At 39.6% G+C, this 17,199-nt stretch overlaps 1 protein-coding gene across 1 annotated transcript in view; it reads left to right on the top strand.

Moving 5' to 3' along the window:
* Positions 1 to 17,199, top strand: part of LOC120223539 (sec1 family domain-containing protein 2) — an 80,339-nt gene that overhangs the window by 56,754 nt on the left and 6,386 nt on the right. The window contains exon 3 of the mRNA XM_039221724.1: positions 2,582 to 2,709. Coding sequence (XP_039077655.1) covers positions 2,582 to 2,709 — 128 coding nt within the window. The remainder of the gene's footprint in view (positions 1 to 2,581; positions 2,710 to 17,199) is intronic.

Raw genomic sequence — 17,199 nt, 5'->3', positions numbered from 1 at the left:
GCAGACACTGGAAGAGAAAGAGGGGTATGTGCAAGAGGAAGAGCATTCCTGGCAACGGCAGAGAAGAGGTCCATGAGCTTGGACTGCCTGAGGAAGATCCAAGAGGCTGTGTGGCTCTTGGCCAGGTGGGTGAAGGGGAGAACAATCAGAGTTTGAACCCAGGTTTGATTGGACCCCAGAGCCCACATTTTAACCACTACACTAATCCAAGGGGGTAGCCACAGCCTCACATGACCTAGTGTGATTTTGGAGGCACTCTGTGTACACACTCCCAAAGAGGAAGGCAGTGATATTCTACTCTAGAAGTTATGTGTGGTGTTGAGAATATGTGGGAAATCCCTGTGGTTTGGGGAAAGGTCCTTCGGAGAACAAAAGTAGGGAGCAACTGTAGACCATAAATTTGGGAAACCGGGAGTATCCCTCCCCTGCTCAGAATACGTCAGTGGTTCTCTATTGCCTTTAGAGTTTTGGAGAAATGGTGTGGCTTTCCCAAAGCCCCATAGGAAATAGACCTAGTTTTAAATGATGATAAAGACTGTTTTCATTACTGCTAAGCTATTCTGCACTTTTCAGCATGTGAAATGGATTGCATACTCCATGGCTCCCTGTCACCTACCAAAAGATAAGCCTTGGCAGTGAACTCAGCGCCCTTGTAGAGTAGCCCTTCCTTCCCCTTTGCTCTTACGTCTACTGCCCCTCCTCTTGCATCTTAGCACAGAGCCAAACAATACTCTTTAGTGTGATGTACAGGGGACTTTGTACTGAAATGAAATGCCTGTAATATCCTTCTTCCCCTTGTTTTCTTGTTTTGTGATGAAGATTTTATATCTCCCTCTAAGACTTTACTGTTTTCCTTCCCAGACTGAGTTACAACTTCTTGCCTTGGTTGCTTTCAGAGCTTATGTATCTCTGTACTTGCTTATCATTTCTATTGGAAATCATTCTTTGAGCCCCTGTCCTCCTACCCAGGATTAGAGCCTTTGCTCGGTGCTACCAGGAAACTCTATGGAAGCATGGATCTGCCTCTTATCACATATTGGGAGGGGGTAATATTTTTATGTAAATATCTGCTTCTTCTTTCAGGCTCTTAAGTCATTGAAAACTTGTGCCTCCTTTTTATCTGTATTGCAACCACTGAGAAGAGCACTTGGCATATAGTTTACAGGCTCATTTAAATTAAACTTAGAGTATTAAGTGGCACCTGGGTGGCTCAGTTGGTTAAGCGCCAACTTCAGCTCAGGTCATGATCTCACAGTTCGTGAGTTCGAGCCCCGAGTCGGGCTCTGTGCTGACAGCTCAGAGTCTGGGGCCTGCTTCAGATTCTGTGTCTCCCTCTCTCACTGCCCCTCCCCCGCTCACACTCTGTCTCTCTCTCTCTCAAAAATAAACATTTAAAAAAATTTAAACTTAGACTATTAGATGCTGAGTTATAATGATGACAGTTTTGATCAGAGCAAAACAAGGAGAATACGTGGCACAGTGATGTTGGTTCACTCAGAAAAAATAGATGGTAATAAAAACAGTACTATTTAATGAAAGATCATTGTGTGCCAGGTATTAAAGTCAGTGCTGAAACACATCATTCCATTATTCCAAATGAAATTCAAACTTGAAAGATATACCCTATTAGGTAGGCATAACTTTAAAGCTAAATTAATGTCATAAAACCAAACTATAAAAAATACATTCATCTTCAAACTATTGCTAACTGGATCGTAGGAGGGGTTAGTGGGGCTGTAAGTGGAGGAAAAATGCCCTTAGAAAGGGACAGAAGTCATCTTTGTTTTTTTCTTTATACTCCATTTGTAGAATGTTACTACAAATGTGTATACTTGGCTACATGCAGAGGTCTTCCGGAAAGAACACTGTACTCATTTATAATTTGGACGTGGCATGGTGGGTGAGACAGAGGGCTGTTGGAAAAGTGAGCCCAGATGAGACCCTGCATAATGCAGTGCTTCATGCTGTATCAACGGGTAATTGTGAGGGAGGCCAAAGTACCATCCTTACAACCTGAGGCCCAAAGTGGGCTACTTAAGGCCGTGGTTACTTAGCCTAATTCCTAATTTTTATTCAGTAGAAAACCCATTCATTAGGAATTCTATTGAGTAGTTTTTGAACAGGATTTCTCATTGCTGATTGCTTTGTGCTTCCCTGACAAGTATGCTATCTCAAACTGACATGCTTTTAACCACTGAGAAATCATTTTTAGACATGTCTTTAACTTTGGCTTACAGATCATGTCTATGTTACTCTAGCAATGTTGAATTACACTCTGAACTATTTTTAAACGCAGATCTCAATTTATCATACGTTTTTCTCACACTTCTCAGCACAATGTAGCTTTTCTTCCCCCTCTATGTTTTGGGGGGGTGTGATTTTATTATCTCCTCATTTCTCAATATTTTGTGCTGATTAAAATGGATTAAGTATGCTTTATTTAATCTTAATACTTAGAGCCTAGCAGTCAGAAAGACTATATTAGTGCTCAGAAGAGATATTTAAGAAGTTATTTTGCTTTCAACTCTTTTCATTATCCAGCAGAAATTTATTCTAAAGCTCTTTTGTGGTTGTATTGCAGTGACTCGGCAGCCAAAGCCCTGTGGGAAGCCTTACTGAGCACCAGGCACAAAGAGGCAGTGATGGAAGTCCGGAGACATCTAGTGGAAGCAGCGAGCAGAGAAAACCTGCCAATCAAGATGAGTGTGGGTAAGCGCATCCTCTTCTCTGAGGACAGACAGGGACCACAGGCTCCAGGACGTTGATTGAATGAACTGTGGGCCAACCTAGCTGGCATAGCATCCCGGTGAAAGCATTCGAGATATCTGTAAACTGTTGTAAGAATAGGTCAGGAGTATGGATGCACTGCCCTTGGGGCTCCGCAACGACCCCCCTGTTTTAGACTCAACTTTGGGAACTCCTTGCTTACCAAGAGTAATTCTTTTAGTTTCTTTCCTTGATCTGGAGCTATCAAAATTGGTCTGGACCATCTTCTCTTCATTCCATTCCAATCTTCCTCCTCCCCTTCCTCCCAACCCCCGTATTGTGGATGAAGGAAGGCTCTTTTATTGGTTTTTAATTAATGAGCAAACTAGGTGCTGACCAAACAGTTGAGCGGGTAGATACGTTCCAGCCTGGCCCTTCCCCCTTAGTGTAGCCCGGGGGGGAGTCAGTCACACGAGTGTTGTGCCTGTTGTGCCGTCTTCAACCAGGGGGCTCCATGCTTCGTGTTTCTCGTTTCTCATTTCTCTTCACATTCAGCTCTGTCTTCAGTCTCAGAAGAATCTGGCTGCAATAGAATTGTTTTTTCTTTTTCTAATATTTATTTTTGACAGAGAGAAAGCACAAGCAGGGAAGGGACAGAGAGAGGGAGACAGAAGATCCGAAGCTTCGCTCACTGACACCACTGAGCCAGATGAGGGGCTCAAACTCATGAACTGTGAGATCCTGACCTTAGCCAAAGTCGGGCACTCGACCCACTGAGCCACCCAGGTGCCCAAATTTGGATTTTAAATGTTTTTTTTCCTTTTGATTAAAAAGTCAGTGAACTTGTGTTTTGATTGATTTTAGAAAATGAATTTGATGTTTTACTTATTTTTTAAATTAAGTAATTTTATTAATATGGAAATATTTAAAATGGATATTGAACCTGGTTAATAGGTAGAACTTAATTCTGGAAACTTGCCTAAGTTTCTTTCCCTGTTTTTAAAAATAATTGTTTTCTTGGGGCACGTGCGTGGCTCAGTTGGTTAAATTTCCGGCTTCAACTCAGGTTATGATCTCACGGTTCTTGAGTTGAAGCCCCACGTTGGGCTCTTTACTAACAGCTCAGAGTCTGGAGCCTGCTTCAGATTCTGTTTCTCTCTCTCTCTACCCCCTCCCCCACTCACACTCTGTCTCTCTCAAAAATAAGGAAACATTTTTTAAAAATTAAAAAATAAAGTTTTTTTCTTATAATCTGCTTTTAGGTATTCAGTTAATATTAGTACATCTTACTGGATGGGAACATTTTTCTTCGCTGAGATTCATAGTTCAAGTTCTTGATTATTTATGAGTATGAAAATCAAACTAACAAGTTGAAATAGAAGAACAAAATTTTGAAAGTGAAAGAATGTGGATGAATCGAAAAGGAAAAAAGGTCCAGGTTCATAGTAAGGAAAAAAAAATCATGATTTTGAGTGTGTTAGGCAACTCTATATGAGGGCTTTTTGGAACATAATGATGATAGAAAAATGAAGGTAACTAATGCTTTTTGAGTCAGTTTATTTATTTATTTTTTTATCTTATTCCATGTGTTAATCTTATTTAATCCTCACTGTAATTCTGCGAGATGGGGAATATCATTATCCCATTTTTCAGATGAGGAAACTGGCATAGAAAAAAACTAAGTTGCTTAAGGCCATATATCTGATAAGGAATAGGACTAGAATTCATATCAGGTATTTTTAGGTGAGAGGATATGTTTTTCATTTATAAAATCATCCTATTTTCATATAACCAAAGCCAGAGGTCTACATGGTATTTTGGAATAGCAAGGAAGTGCTACTTTGACGTTATCCTTGAATTTTACTATTAATTTTCCTTCCTCCTTCTTTCTGCTTCCTTCGTTCCTTCCTCCCTTCCTCCCTTCATCTCTTTCTCTCTCTCTCTTTCTTTCCATAGTTCTAGATATGCGTTAATAACAAGTGTGTTTACTTTATGTTGTTCCTTATCCATGAGCATGCTGAAACAAGAACAAATTCATATTGTGAATCAAGAAAAATAGAATTGCGCAAAGGTCTTGGTGATAAGGTTCATTTATATTACAGTTCAGTGACGTAACCTTACAATGCTGTCACAGAGCATAAATCAATTTTTATTACTCAATATAGGAAGGACTCTTGGAAGATCAGCATACTTTAGTTGTCGAAAGCACTGTATCTTTTCAAAATAAAGACAGAAATAAGTTTTTTAAAAAGACAAGTAACCCCATAAGGAATTAAAATATAAATGTCTGAAGTTTTGGTTGACCAAAAAACTAAAACAAACAAACAAAAAACCCACAAAAGAACACCCAGAGCCTCAGATTAAATGATTTGCATTGTCCCCAAATTACAGAAATAAATAAGGTAAGAAACATAAAATTGTTAGGCAAATTTTAGTTGTAAGAAGGACCGAAAAGATTGGCCCAAACCACACTTTATCCATATCTATATAACCTTGGTAAAAGCCTAACAGGGAGACTCCCCATTTCTGCTCCATATCAACTAGTCAGAATTTGTGCTGAGTCTTATTTCCATACACCAATAGCTATATAACCATGAACAGTAAGGAAAAGGTCTGGAGCTGAAACATAATAAAACACTGGTATTTGAAAATTCCTTATCATACAGCTTATCATAAAAACAAATCAGGCCCTGGTGTCTTCGATGGCTGGAATGCTTTTTCCATCAGCACTTGAAACTATGAAGTGTGCTTTACACTACGCACTCTTCTCCCAACCCCTACTGTCATTTCTACCGAAGTATCTATTTTTGTGTGACAGAGAGCTCTAGTACTTTGGAGACATTAAACAGAAATTTTAATTCTAGATTGAGGATTTCTCTTGTATTTAAATTCACTGAGAGGGACCCTATGATTGGACAAGATTGGGTGCATTCAGGGTGGTATGGCCGTAGACAGAGGGACCGTATGATTGAAACCTCAGATCTTAAATATAAAATTTCTCAGTGCAAGTTAAGTGCATATTAAAACATTATAAAGCACCAAGAGAAATAAACGTCTTTCCGTTAAAGGAAAAAAAGTTGAATTGCTAAACCGAAGAAAAAATTCATTTTATCATTTCACATAAAAACATAGGCCATCTTTCCAAGATCTTATTAAGTTGTCAGCTAAATAAATGTGTTCTAGAAAAGTGATTTTTGAAACATTGTGGAACTGAATTGCGTTTTCAAAATGAAAAATGTATCCTGAAAGTACAGAAGACATAGACTCTAAGAAACCCATTTGTTTGGGCCCCAAATGTCCATTTCCAGGAGAAATGAACAAAACAACGGCTGTCTCAGTTTCTACATTTTACATTTTACACAGAGACTCTGTTTCTCCGGAATACGTCTGTGGTTGGAGGACCTTCGCCAGTTTGCACTCTTGCGTTCTGCAGAGTGGATGTGCTCCCCAATGGCTGATGGGTGGCAGGAAGATCACACTGGAGCTGGAAGAAAACAGATCTCTAGAACATTCTTCTTTCTTTTGCAGTTAGGTTTCTAACTGCAAAGTATTTGTCTGACTGAGAAAGTATTTCAACACTTGATGCCTCTTGTTTTTTTCACTGTTTTCTTGTTTATTAATGTAGTGCAGGCTGACTTCTGACACTTTTTTTGCTGGAAAGTTTCCCCGACCACTAACCATAAGGTTTCTCAGTCCTTATTCTGCTGGACTTCTTCGCAGCATCACTGCTAGACTCGCCGCTACCTTGTGCATACGTGTATTCTGGGATTGTGATGGGGTGCGAAGTCAGTTGTCTCGTTCTGCCACCGAAGAGCCACATTTCAACTTCTGTAGCCATAAACGTAGGGAAAATATCGATTTCCTAAACTATTGAAGGAGGAAGAAAGCTGTGAGCAGAGGGAAGGTTCTGACTGAAGCAGACTGGAATTGGTATGCCGTGTGCCTCAGCCGTAGAAGCTGAAGGCTGGGCAAGGGAATCTACACGGGAAACCCAATAGAAGAAGGTTGTTTGATGAGAGGGAAATCAAAGCCAACAAATCCAGTTAGGTGACTTCCCTGTTCTTTCTGGGAAATATGCTTACTCATTCTTTCCAGTTCACTTGTCCTTGTATCTGGGACTTCCAAGCTTCTGTGGTCACTTTTATAGAAAAATCTCTTGAGCTACATTTCCAGATAACAGTGGTCCATTATATTGAGATACTTTTTCATTTCCTATCCTGGTTTTGAGGCTCAGTAATTTCTGCTCCATATACTCATTATTAAATAGGATGAGTTCTTTGAACCATTTGTGAAAAGACAAGCCTCTCCCACCTTTACCAGGGTAATTGCCTCTGGTTCCGAGCCACAGACAGAGCCCTGCTTTGTTAACTGGTTTGTTAATGTCCCTCCTACAATGTGATGTTCAGAGCCGAACAAAGATGTCTGGGTCTTCACCTGTTTGGACCCTACCCTTCTCCCAATGAAGCTCCAAATGAGATTAGTGACTTTTGTTTCCCACCAATGCCTTAGTATCATCTCCTCTTTTACCACGTCATAAAACTAACAATAGCAACAGATTGAAACACTCTAAAATTTTGCTCAGTAGATATTTTTTTCACCATCATTGAGAAGAATACTCTGCTTCCTTCATTGGTACCTGAGTTCATCCAGTTCTGACTGGATAACAACTATGTTTTGATCACATTTGTATCTTTTATGTATAGATACATACAGCATACACAGCTCTGTGTGTGTGTGTGTGTTTATGCGTATGTGTATATGTGTGTGTGTGTGTGTGTGTGTGTGTGAAATGGGTGGAGAAATTGTCAAACCGCACGAAGGATAGGTTAAAACCCCGATAAGACCCTCATACTGTGTGATATATGGTAATTTATAAAAGATGAAAAAATCTGGATGCCTCATGGGACACATAAGCTGATGATTAACTCACACGCATCCTTGTCTTCAGATAGAAGCTGTTACCACAATTTGGGGAATGAGGAAGCGAGTTGGTTTTTATTGAAGTACTACTTTATTTCAGGTCCTATAACAGAATTTTATATAATTTGTTTCATGTAATTCTTTCAATAATCTTATGAATTTGATACTTTTTATTTTACTCCCATTTCACAGACAAGGAAAACTGAGGCCCAAAAAGCTGAAGTTTCCTTTCCAGGATTACTGTGCCAGTTGTTGAGATGCAGTAGCCCCTCCACTCTGTAATGCTAACTGAGGCTGGGACTCAGCAGTTCTTTCTGCTCTTCCCTCTGACTCCCTGCTAGAGGGAGATGGCCAGGCCTGGGGCATGAGTCCCTGGTCCCTTCCTCTTTGCTTCCTGTGGACGTTCCTTCTGCTTGTCATGGTCATGCCAGCACGACTTCATCCCTGCACTGGCAGAGCCTTCCTGTGGTAGCAGCCGAGTCCACTGTGCAGTTCCACCATCATGTGCAGAAGAAGCTTTATGGGCCCGCCTCCTCTGGGGTGGCAGCCCAGCCGAGGACCCATTCTCAGAGGTCTCAGGTTTAGTGCAGACGTTCCTGCGTTTCTAAGTTTTAATAATTCCAACCTCTTCCCTTTGTTTCCTCTGCCTAGTAGCGGTGCCTGCTTCCAACAGTTGCTATGACCATGATATCTGGGAGATTTTATTTTATTTGAGAGAGTGAGCACGAGCAGGGAAGAGAGGTAGAGAGGGAGAGAGGGAGAGAGAGAGAGAGAGAGGGAGAGTCTCAAGCAGGCTCCAGGCTCAGCTCAGAGCCAGATGCAGAGCTCAATCCTCCGACACTGGGATCATGACCTGAGCTGAAATCAAGAGTTGGATGCTCAGCCGAATGAGCCACCCAAGCGCCCCAAGTTCTCTTTTATCCTTTCAGTTACACGGTTAACAATTTTGTGTGTTACATTTTCTCTGTTCAGATAACTGCTGTAGTTTCTGCCTTTCTGGGCCCGGACTGATCTGGTTTTACAGCAAGTAAGCCAGGATACAAACCTGGGTCTGTTGACTCCTCTATCAGGCCTCTGCTACCTAGAGGAGTCAGACCACTGGGGGTAGGAGGGTCGCGGCTACCAAGCTACAAACACAGAGATGAGTGTGTCGCTCCTGGGCTTAAAACCCTTTGCTTTGAGATAGTGTTCAGACTCCTTACCATGCAGATTATACAGTTCCTCCGCCTTCTGGCTGGTGCTTTGCCCATCATTTCCCATTGCCTTCCCTCCCTCCTCCCCATATTCCAGCAAGAACCTCTGCAGAGCCAGCTCTCTCTTATCTTGGCCTGAAATATTCTCATTTGGTTGTCGCTGCAGACCCACTTCACCCTTCTCTGCCTGTGCTTCTGGAGGCTTACCATTTTGGACGGCCTCAGTAGCCTTTCCTGTCCTCCACCTCTTGTGCGGTGGAGTCATGGGCGGGAGCGGGAGCGGGAGAGAGGAGAGTATGGTTAAGGACTGGTTGTATCCCTCTACCCTTCCCGCATTGGTTTCCTTAATATTCTGAATCTTCCTTAGCCTGCATTCTTGTACAAAGTCCCGTTATTACGCTTGCCTTATTTTTCCTGTTTGAGGGTATCATTTCCTTCCTGCCAGGAGCTTGACTAATATAACCACCTGCCTTCCAGTGCACACGTGTGCATACGTGCACACGCACTCAGAACACCTTTCTTCTCAGAGCCCGTCTTATTTTTCCATGATCTAATACAGGAGTCACTTTCTCTGCAAACCCATATTTAATCTCCTTCTGCTCTTCTTCCCAAACCCTTCTTCAGTAGGCTGAATTGATTGCTGTGGCTTCCGAGGACCCACCATTCTTCTTCTTGTTGCACTTACCACAGCGCATTGTAGTTAGATGTGTGGATCTGAAACCTTGCTAGGGAGTGTCCATATCATATTCTTCCCTGGCTGTTTAGCTTGGTACACAGCAAGTGGCTTCGTACTTGTGAATGGGCTGCCTAATGAGTGTGGATGAGTAATAGAGAGGCAATGACTGTTTCTACCTTCACTTACATATATGGATACTTCTTTTTTTAAAGTATTTATTTATTTTTGAGAGAGAGGGAGCATGCATGAGAGGGGGAGGGGCACGGGGGGGGGGGGGGGGACAAAGGATCCAAAGCTGGTTCTGCACTGAGAGCAGAGAGCCTGATGTAGGGCTCGAACTCATGAACCATGAGATCATGACCTGAACTGAAGTCGGATGCTTAACTGACTGAGCCTCTCAGGCGCTCACGCATGAATGTTTCTATTTGCACATTTCCTTTCTGATAGTTCTTGTTCCTCTTGATATCTGTGTGCATCTAATCATGTCTTCCCCCCTGGGTTCTTTTCCCTTTGTGACTCTGCTTTTCTGATTATCTTCCTCTTTCTGGTAATTGTTTTATGCCTTCTGTTCCTTACTTCTAGTTTCTTAGAAGACTAGATATTTTTGTATCCCCTGTTGTGCCTTCTACATAGATACTCAGTTAATGACTGCTGCTGATCTTAAAGCCTTACCCTACTTCTTTCCCTTCCCCACCCAAGCTGAAATACCCATTCAGTCTCCTGGCTTGTAAAATTCTCATCCAGCACTTTCCCCATCTTATCCACCCTCTTCCATCCTCTCTAATACACAACATCTTATATCCCTGCCAGTACTGTTTCTGTTCATATTGCTATTGTAGCAGTTACTAGCAAACCCTGAGTAGTTGGGCCCAAGAACTCTTATCTATGCTTCTTAGTATTCTCCACACCTAACACAAGACCTTGAACTCACTCTATACCTGATAAATGTTCATGAAATTAATAAGTACATTAAAAAATTTTTTAATGTTTATTTTTGGGAGAGACAGAATGTGAGTGGGGGAGGAGCAGAGAGAGAGGGAGACATAGAATCTGAAGCAGGCTCCAAGCTCTGCTTTGACAGTACAGAGCCCGACACAGGGCTTGAACCCACGAACTACGAAATCATGACATGAGCTCAAGTTAGACGCTTAACTGACTGAGCCACCCAGGCACCCCTTAATAAGAACATTTTTGAATTAATACTATCAGTTCAGTTGATATTTGTTATATATTTATTTAATGGATTACTTTTTCAGTCACTCTCTTGCAGTGTCCAGAATTGACATTGATTTAGAACATTATTTCTCAAACTTTTTGGTCTCAGAAAGCCCTTTACATTCATTTTATTTATTTATTTAATTTTTAGTTAACATATAGTGTGCTATAATTGTCTTAGGGGTGGAATCTGAGAATGACATTGATTAGAACATTAGTCCGCAAAACTTTTCGTCGCAGAACGACTTTACACTCTTAAAAATTGTTGAGGACCCCACAAGCTTTTGTTTATGTGATTATATCTATTGACTCTTTGGAATGTAGAAAACATTGCATCAAGCAGGGATAACTTTTTAAAATACTTATATATTAAGTAACATAAAAATATGATAAACCTATTACATGTAAACATGAGTCACATTTTTATGAAAAATAACTGATTTCAAAAACAAACAATGTGGAGTACCACTGCTTTACATTTTTGCATACCTCTGATGTCTGGTTTAATAGAAGACATATTTGCTTCTTCAGTTAATCTGTTATGATTCAGTATTTTGCATGAAGTATATAAAGATAAAATGGCCTTACAAAGATAAGGCCTTTTCCTTTTGGAGAAAGGAGGACTGTTTTAATACTTTTTCAGAAAATTGAAGATATTCTTTTTTGGTAATACACCAGCTTTACAAGAGGCCATTTCTTGGATTTAATTCCATTGTGGAGTATGATACCAGATCATGGAATTTTCCATACTCAGTTACATTTAAACCCATTGATGTCTCTTGCACTTTAAATGGATCTTTCACACAGACGTTATTTTATACCACGTGCATTAGTCACTTGGAAAATATTGGTTCTCTAAGTTGTGCAGCTCTTCCAGCGGTTGACACATATTGTATAATATAAAAAACATATTTGCTGATATCACCGCTAATGTCATTAGAAAATGTTAATTATTTGGAATGTAAAGATATAGGGACAGATATAAGTTTTCCAAAATTGTAACTTTCACATGAAAACTTGAGTTTGGTCATTAACAAGACAACTGTCATTTTCCATGAAGTGACAGGCTCACTTCATTCATTTTTTGGGAAAATGTATAAAGAACCAGAGTTTCTCAGTTCTTTCTCCCAGTAAAAATTGTGCAGCACGAAAACAGCGGTCACTCAAGTAATCACAGCAGTGCTTTTCCTCAAGTCCTTCATTGTATTGCAGTTTGTAGCAGAAGTGCTTTTCCTATATTTCCCATTCCTTTACACAGGATATTGATGTTTTCTTGAGGGCTGAGAGTTGATAAAATTGACATTTACAGTTTTCTCATGACCATTCTGAAGTGAGACTGGCCACTTGTGTAACTCAGCACCCCTGCCTGTATTGGTGCTGAGGCCCCAGCGCTTTTACCGGCCATTGTTTTTGCACCACATGGAAACACTGCACAGTAACAAAACAAGGACCATCTTAGTATTATTACTAAAATAATGGACTTTTTTGACTACCTGATGGTGTCACAAAGACCCAGAGGTCTGTGGAGCATCTTTGAGAATCGTCATATGAAAAACATCCCATATTCCCTGGGGTATAAGTTTGGCACAATTTCCTAGAGATCATTGGAATCATAGTTGGGTGTCAAAATAGAAGGAGCAAAAGCTCACTGAAATTTTTTTCTAGATATTATCCAGGTCTACCGGTAATAGACAATCATTTTTATTCATTTAAAAGATATTTGTTATCTGCACATATTATATATTAAGTGTTTGTAGGGGATAAGTGTATAAAATATTATTTTGTCTTCAAATAAGTCATTTAACTCTTCTGAGTCTGTTTTTCTGTCTGCAAAATGGGGAGTTAGCAGATTATCTGCTGATCTGATAATTAGATGATTGATATGAAACATAGTGTTTATGAAATTTGAAGCATTTTTTAAAGGAAGGTATAGTCTGATGGCATTATATTGGCTCCCGGGCATGTAAGACACGTTTATAAGCATAATGACCAATGGTTATGTAACTGCATATGAAGAGTGTTCTACCCACTGCAGAGGTGGAATTATTCTCTGAAGGATTTGTTCCCTGACCATTTCATTTGGAAAATGTGTGGCTAGACTAATGGTTTCCAGAAGCCGAAGTACAGATTTGGGATTTAGTTACCTGGCAAATATCTTGAAGCCTAAGTAGTGAATTTCTAAGGAGTTATAAGCTAGAGAGAAAAGTTAGAATGGTTGAGAAGAAGGGTGAACGGTAGAACCCTAAACATTACCTCTGTTTAAGGGTATGAATAGAGAATCTAGAGAAATGGACAGAAAGAGTTTTGTAATAATGCCTGAAAGCTTTAAGGTCATTAAACAAATACTTGCCTGTTACTCCCCATCACCTAAACAGACCTTGATTTGCCTCTATTTCTCTGTGTCCCTCATTTGCAAAATGGGAGTCTGAATTTCTAATGTTCCTTCTTCAAGCATCTACCCAATGGCCCTGTATTTTTAACAAATTGGTGCATCTTTTTTTCCTCTTCTTTTTCCTTCCTCTGCCTCTTTATCTTCTTCCTCCTTCTCTTCCTTTTCTTCCTTATTTTTATGTTTTCTTAGCATAAGGGATCCTCAACATGAGAATAAGGGCTAGGAGTTTAAAAACCCAAGAGAATGATATGATGAGAAGGCTCATGGCTACATCATGGGAGTTTCTTCACATAAGCTCCCCTAAGAGCAGAAATTCCTGTCCAAGTCAGAGTAGAGCCATCAAGGAAATGCTCCTTCCCTGGCAGCCTGTGGTACTGCCCTCTGGAAAACAGGGGCGATCTATCTGTTCCCTTCTGTGCTCTCTGCTGAGTTTATAAATGTTGATGCAGTGTTTAAGTTAGCCTCAGGAAGGCTGCATTTCCAAGGAAAACCAAACCATAAATGTTTCTGGTGGTTTTAGATTTCACTGTTTCGTATAACTTTCGGGGAGAACTGTTTATTTTCTGTTTGTGACCCCTGGTCCCACAGGAGTTATCCTTTATTCCACACTATCCTGAAAACATATCTTGCAATAAACTTCTGAATTTTGGAGTAATTTGATTGATTTGTATAATTTAAATGTTCTTTTCACATTAGTTTCTTACTCTATCTTTGTATACCATAGAGCTCAAAATTCGTGTAACAAGAAACACACACGATCTAAAGGATATCCAGGAAACCTTCAGTACATATATATGGTGTGATAAAAATGGACATCAATTCCCAGCTGGACTTCATCCAGGTTTCACTATACAGATGGCTGTATATACTGCCCTTCAGATCCTGATGGGAAGAGATTTATAATGTCTTCCCTCTCCCTTCTTTAAGAACTTGTTTCAGCATCTAATAGTCATCATGATCATGAAGTTTGTTTCTCATTTATGACTAATCTCTCCACCTGGATGCTAACCATATTTGCCCTTTGACCTCAATAGAGGTGGGAAGCAGGCAGTTATTATTACTGTCCTATTTCTTTATCTGTTGAAAGTCAATGCTTCATCCATTGTATAAATCAATGATAGTAATAAACTCAAATTTCCCAGACAGAAATACATATGTTTATTTTACCTGAGGTATACATTGATTTTATTTCAGAAATAAGAGACTGTTTAAAAAGTAATACTGGGGCCACCTGGATGGCTCAGTTGGTTAAGCGTCCGACTTCAGCTCAGGTCATGATCTCACGGTTCATGGGTTCGAGCCCCGCGTTGGGCTCTGTGCTGACAGCTAGCTCAGAGCCTGGAGCCTGTTTCGGATTCTGTGTCTCCCTCTCTCTCTGACCCTCCCCTGCTCACACTGTCTCTCTCTCTGTCAGAAATAAATAAAAAACATTAAAAATAATTTTTAAAAAAAGTAATACTGGCACATGCTTCTAGAAAATTCAGATCATAACGTGGTGCATGAACTAAAGTAAAGGTACATCCTCCCTCCCCACTATCGTGCTCTTCAGCATAATCTTTGCTCCTAAATTAGTATCTTGCTTTCCAGACCTTTTTCTGTGTAACTTGGGTAAGAAAGTAAGTAAATAAATATGAAAATATTATGAGAAAAATAAAATAAATATGCATACTAATCACATGGCAATATGGTTTCCATTGTGATTCATTTCTCTCATTCTTTTTTTAAAAAAATATTTTTAACGTTTATTTACTTTTGGGAGACAGAGAGTGAGTGGGGGAAGGGCAGAGAGAGAGGGACACAAAATCCGAAGCAGGTTCCAGGCTCTGAGCTCTCAGCACAGAGTCCAGTGCAGAGCTCAAACCCACAAACTATAAGATCATGACCTGAGCCAAGGTTGGACTCACCAACTTGATCCACAACTAACCAACTGAGCCACCCAGGTGCCCCTCTTTTCTTTCATTCTTATTAGTGTTTTGGCTACCCATCATTAAAATACCAGAAGGTAACTTAGTCATATGATTGTGCCTTATTTTAAACATTACATGTACACTTTAAAAATTACATTAAATTGTTAAATTTTTAACCAAAAAATTTTGTTAAATGTTTTTTATTTTATTTTTGAGAGAGAGAGAGAGAGAGGGAGAGAGAGAGGGAGAGAGAGTGCATAGGGGGAGGGGTAGATAGAGCGAGACACAGAATCCGAAGCAGGCTCCAGGTTCTGAGCTGTCAGCCCAGAGCCCGACATGGGGCTCGAACTTGTGAACTGTGAGATCCTGACCTGAGCCAAAGTCGGATGCTTAATTGACTGAGCCACCCAGGCACCCCAATTAAATTGTTAAATTTAATCAAATTTAAAATGTGTGAAGATATTGATAACAACCCTGGAAAACTGTTTCAACTTAAGCTAAGTATACATCCACCCAGCAAACTCATGGGCATGTAACCAATAGAAACGAGTGCTTACATTCACCAAAAGACATGTTGTTAGAATGTTCATAGTATTATTACTTATAATGGCTCCAAACTGTAAAGTATAAGCAGAATAGATGAAAAAAAAATCAAAGCAGAATAGATGAAAAAATCCAGTACGGTCTTCTAGAGCAATAAAGCACCTTAAAAAAAAAAAAAAAGATTGAGATTCTGGATAATGTTGAACAAAAGCTAGACACAAAAGAGTACATATGTATAATTTCATTTATATGAAGTTCAAAAGCAGATAAAAAATGATCTATGGTGGTAGAGGTAGAAGTAACGGTCAACCTTTGTGGGATTATTGACTGGATAGGTCTGCAGAGGGGTCTTCTGGAGTGTTGAACATATTCTGTACCTTGATCTGAATGGTGGTTACATATGTAAATGTTAATTTACATATGTAAATTATAAATATGCACTTAATGTTTGTATGCTTTGCTTTATGTTGTACTCCTCATTCTCCACCCCTCCTATGCCTGAGGTTTCTGAGCCTGGGGTTGAGGGCACCTTCTAAAGAGGGGGCCCCCTCTTTGCTGCCCTACCTTTTCATGTATTCTATGCAGAACCCTGTTTGGGGGGCTGAGGTTATGAGCTTTATTTTTATTTGTTTTGTTCCATTATTTAGTACACTTCCATTCCTCTTTTACCTTCCGGGAATTTATATTTTAGTTAAAATTTTTTTAATATGATAAGTATGATATTGTTATTATAAACATATAAAAAGTTAGAGTTCACTTACAGTTATAATTACTTGAATAGTCTCATTTCTGCTGTTTCTCAGTTATAACTAAGTATAACTAACTATAATTATGTCTCCCAATGGAAAATTGCGTTCAGGTTATATTCTGATTTATATGGATTTATAACATTATCTTTTTCTTAACTGAGGGAATTTGGTATAGGCTTTTTTTGGGGGTGATGAAAATGTTCTCTAATTATATAGTGGTGATGACTGTACAACTCTGTAAATATACCAAAACCAACCAAACTGTACGTTTTAAGGGTGAATTGTATGGTATGTAACCAACAAATTTCAGCCAAAATTTAAACATAAGTTAAGAAACTCTCCTAAAATGTAGAACGAACAGTGCATTGAAAAGATGTTAGAAAAGATAAAAGATATAGAGAACCAATCCAGGAGGTCCAAAAGCTATATTAGAAGTTTCAGAAAGAAAGAGAAAGCAGAGAATAAGAAATTAACAAAGGAAGAATGTGAGACTTTCCCAGATGTGAAGAAAGTCAAACTGAATGGGCCTCCTGAGAAGAAAGTGGAAAGAATAAAAGGCCTCTAAACTAGACATACTCACTGTGAGTACAAGAGAATAAGAGCCCCCAGGCCCCGAAATGGAAAAAAGAAGCTCACCTACAAAGGAGCAGGAATGAGATTGGCACACATTCTTTATTAGCAACCATGAAAACCAGGATGTAGTGAACAGCACATTATTGGCAACCTAGAATTGCAGACCCAGATAAACTATTATGAAACTTTGAGGGCAAGAAAATGCCTTTTCAGGGACACAAAAACTCTGCTTTCTTCAAAGTTTCTTTTCTGAGGAAGTTACTTGAGGATGTCCAGCAAAGCAAGGCAGTATACCAAGAAAGAAAAATTGTGGATTTGATGAATC

This window comes from Hyaena hyaena, unplaced genomic scaffold (genome assembly GCF_003009895.1).
Source record: "Hyaena hyaena isolate Hyena2069 unplaced genomic scaffold, ASM300989v1 scaffold_1002, whole genome shotgun sequence".
In the NCBI taxonomy this organism is placed as follows: domain Eukaryota; kingdom Metazoa; phylum Chordata; class Mammalia; order Carnivora; family Hyaenidae; genus Hyaena; species Hyaena hyaena.
Note: the sequence above shows the minus strand (reverse complement) of the source record. Positions and strands in the feature narration are given on the sequence as shown.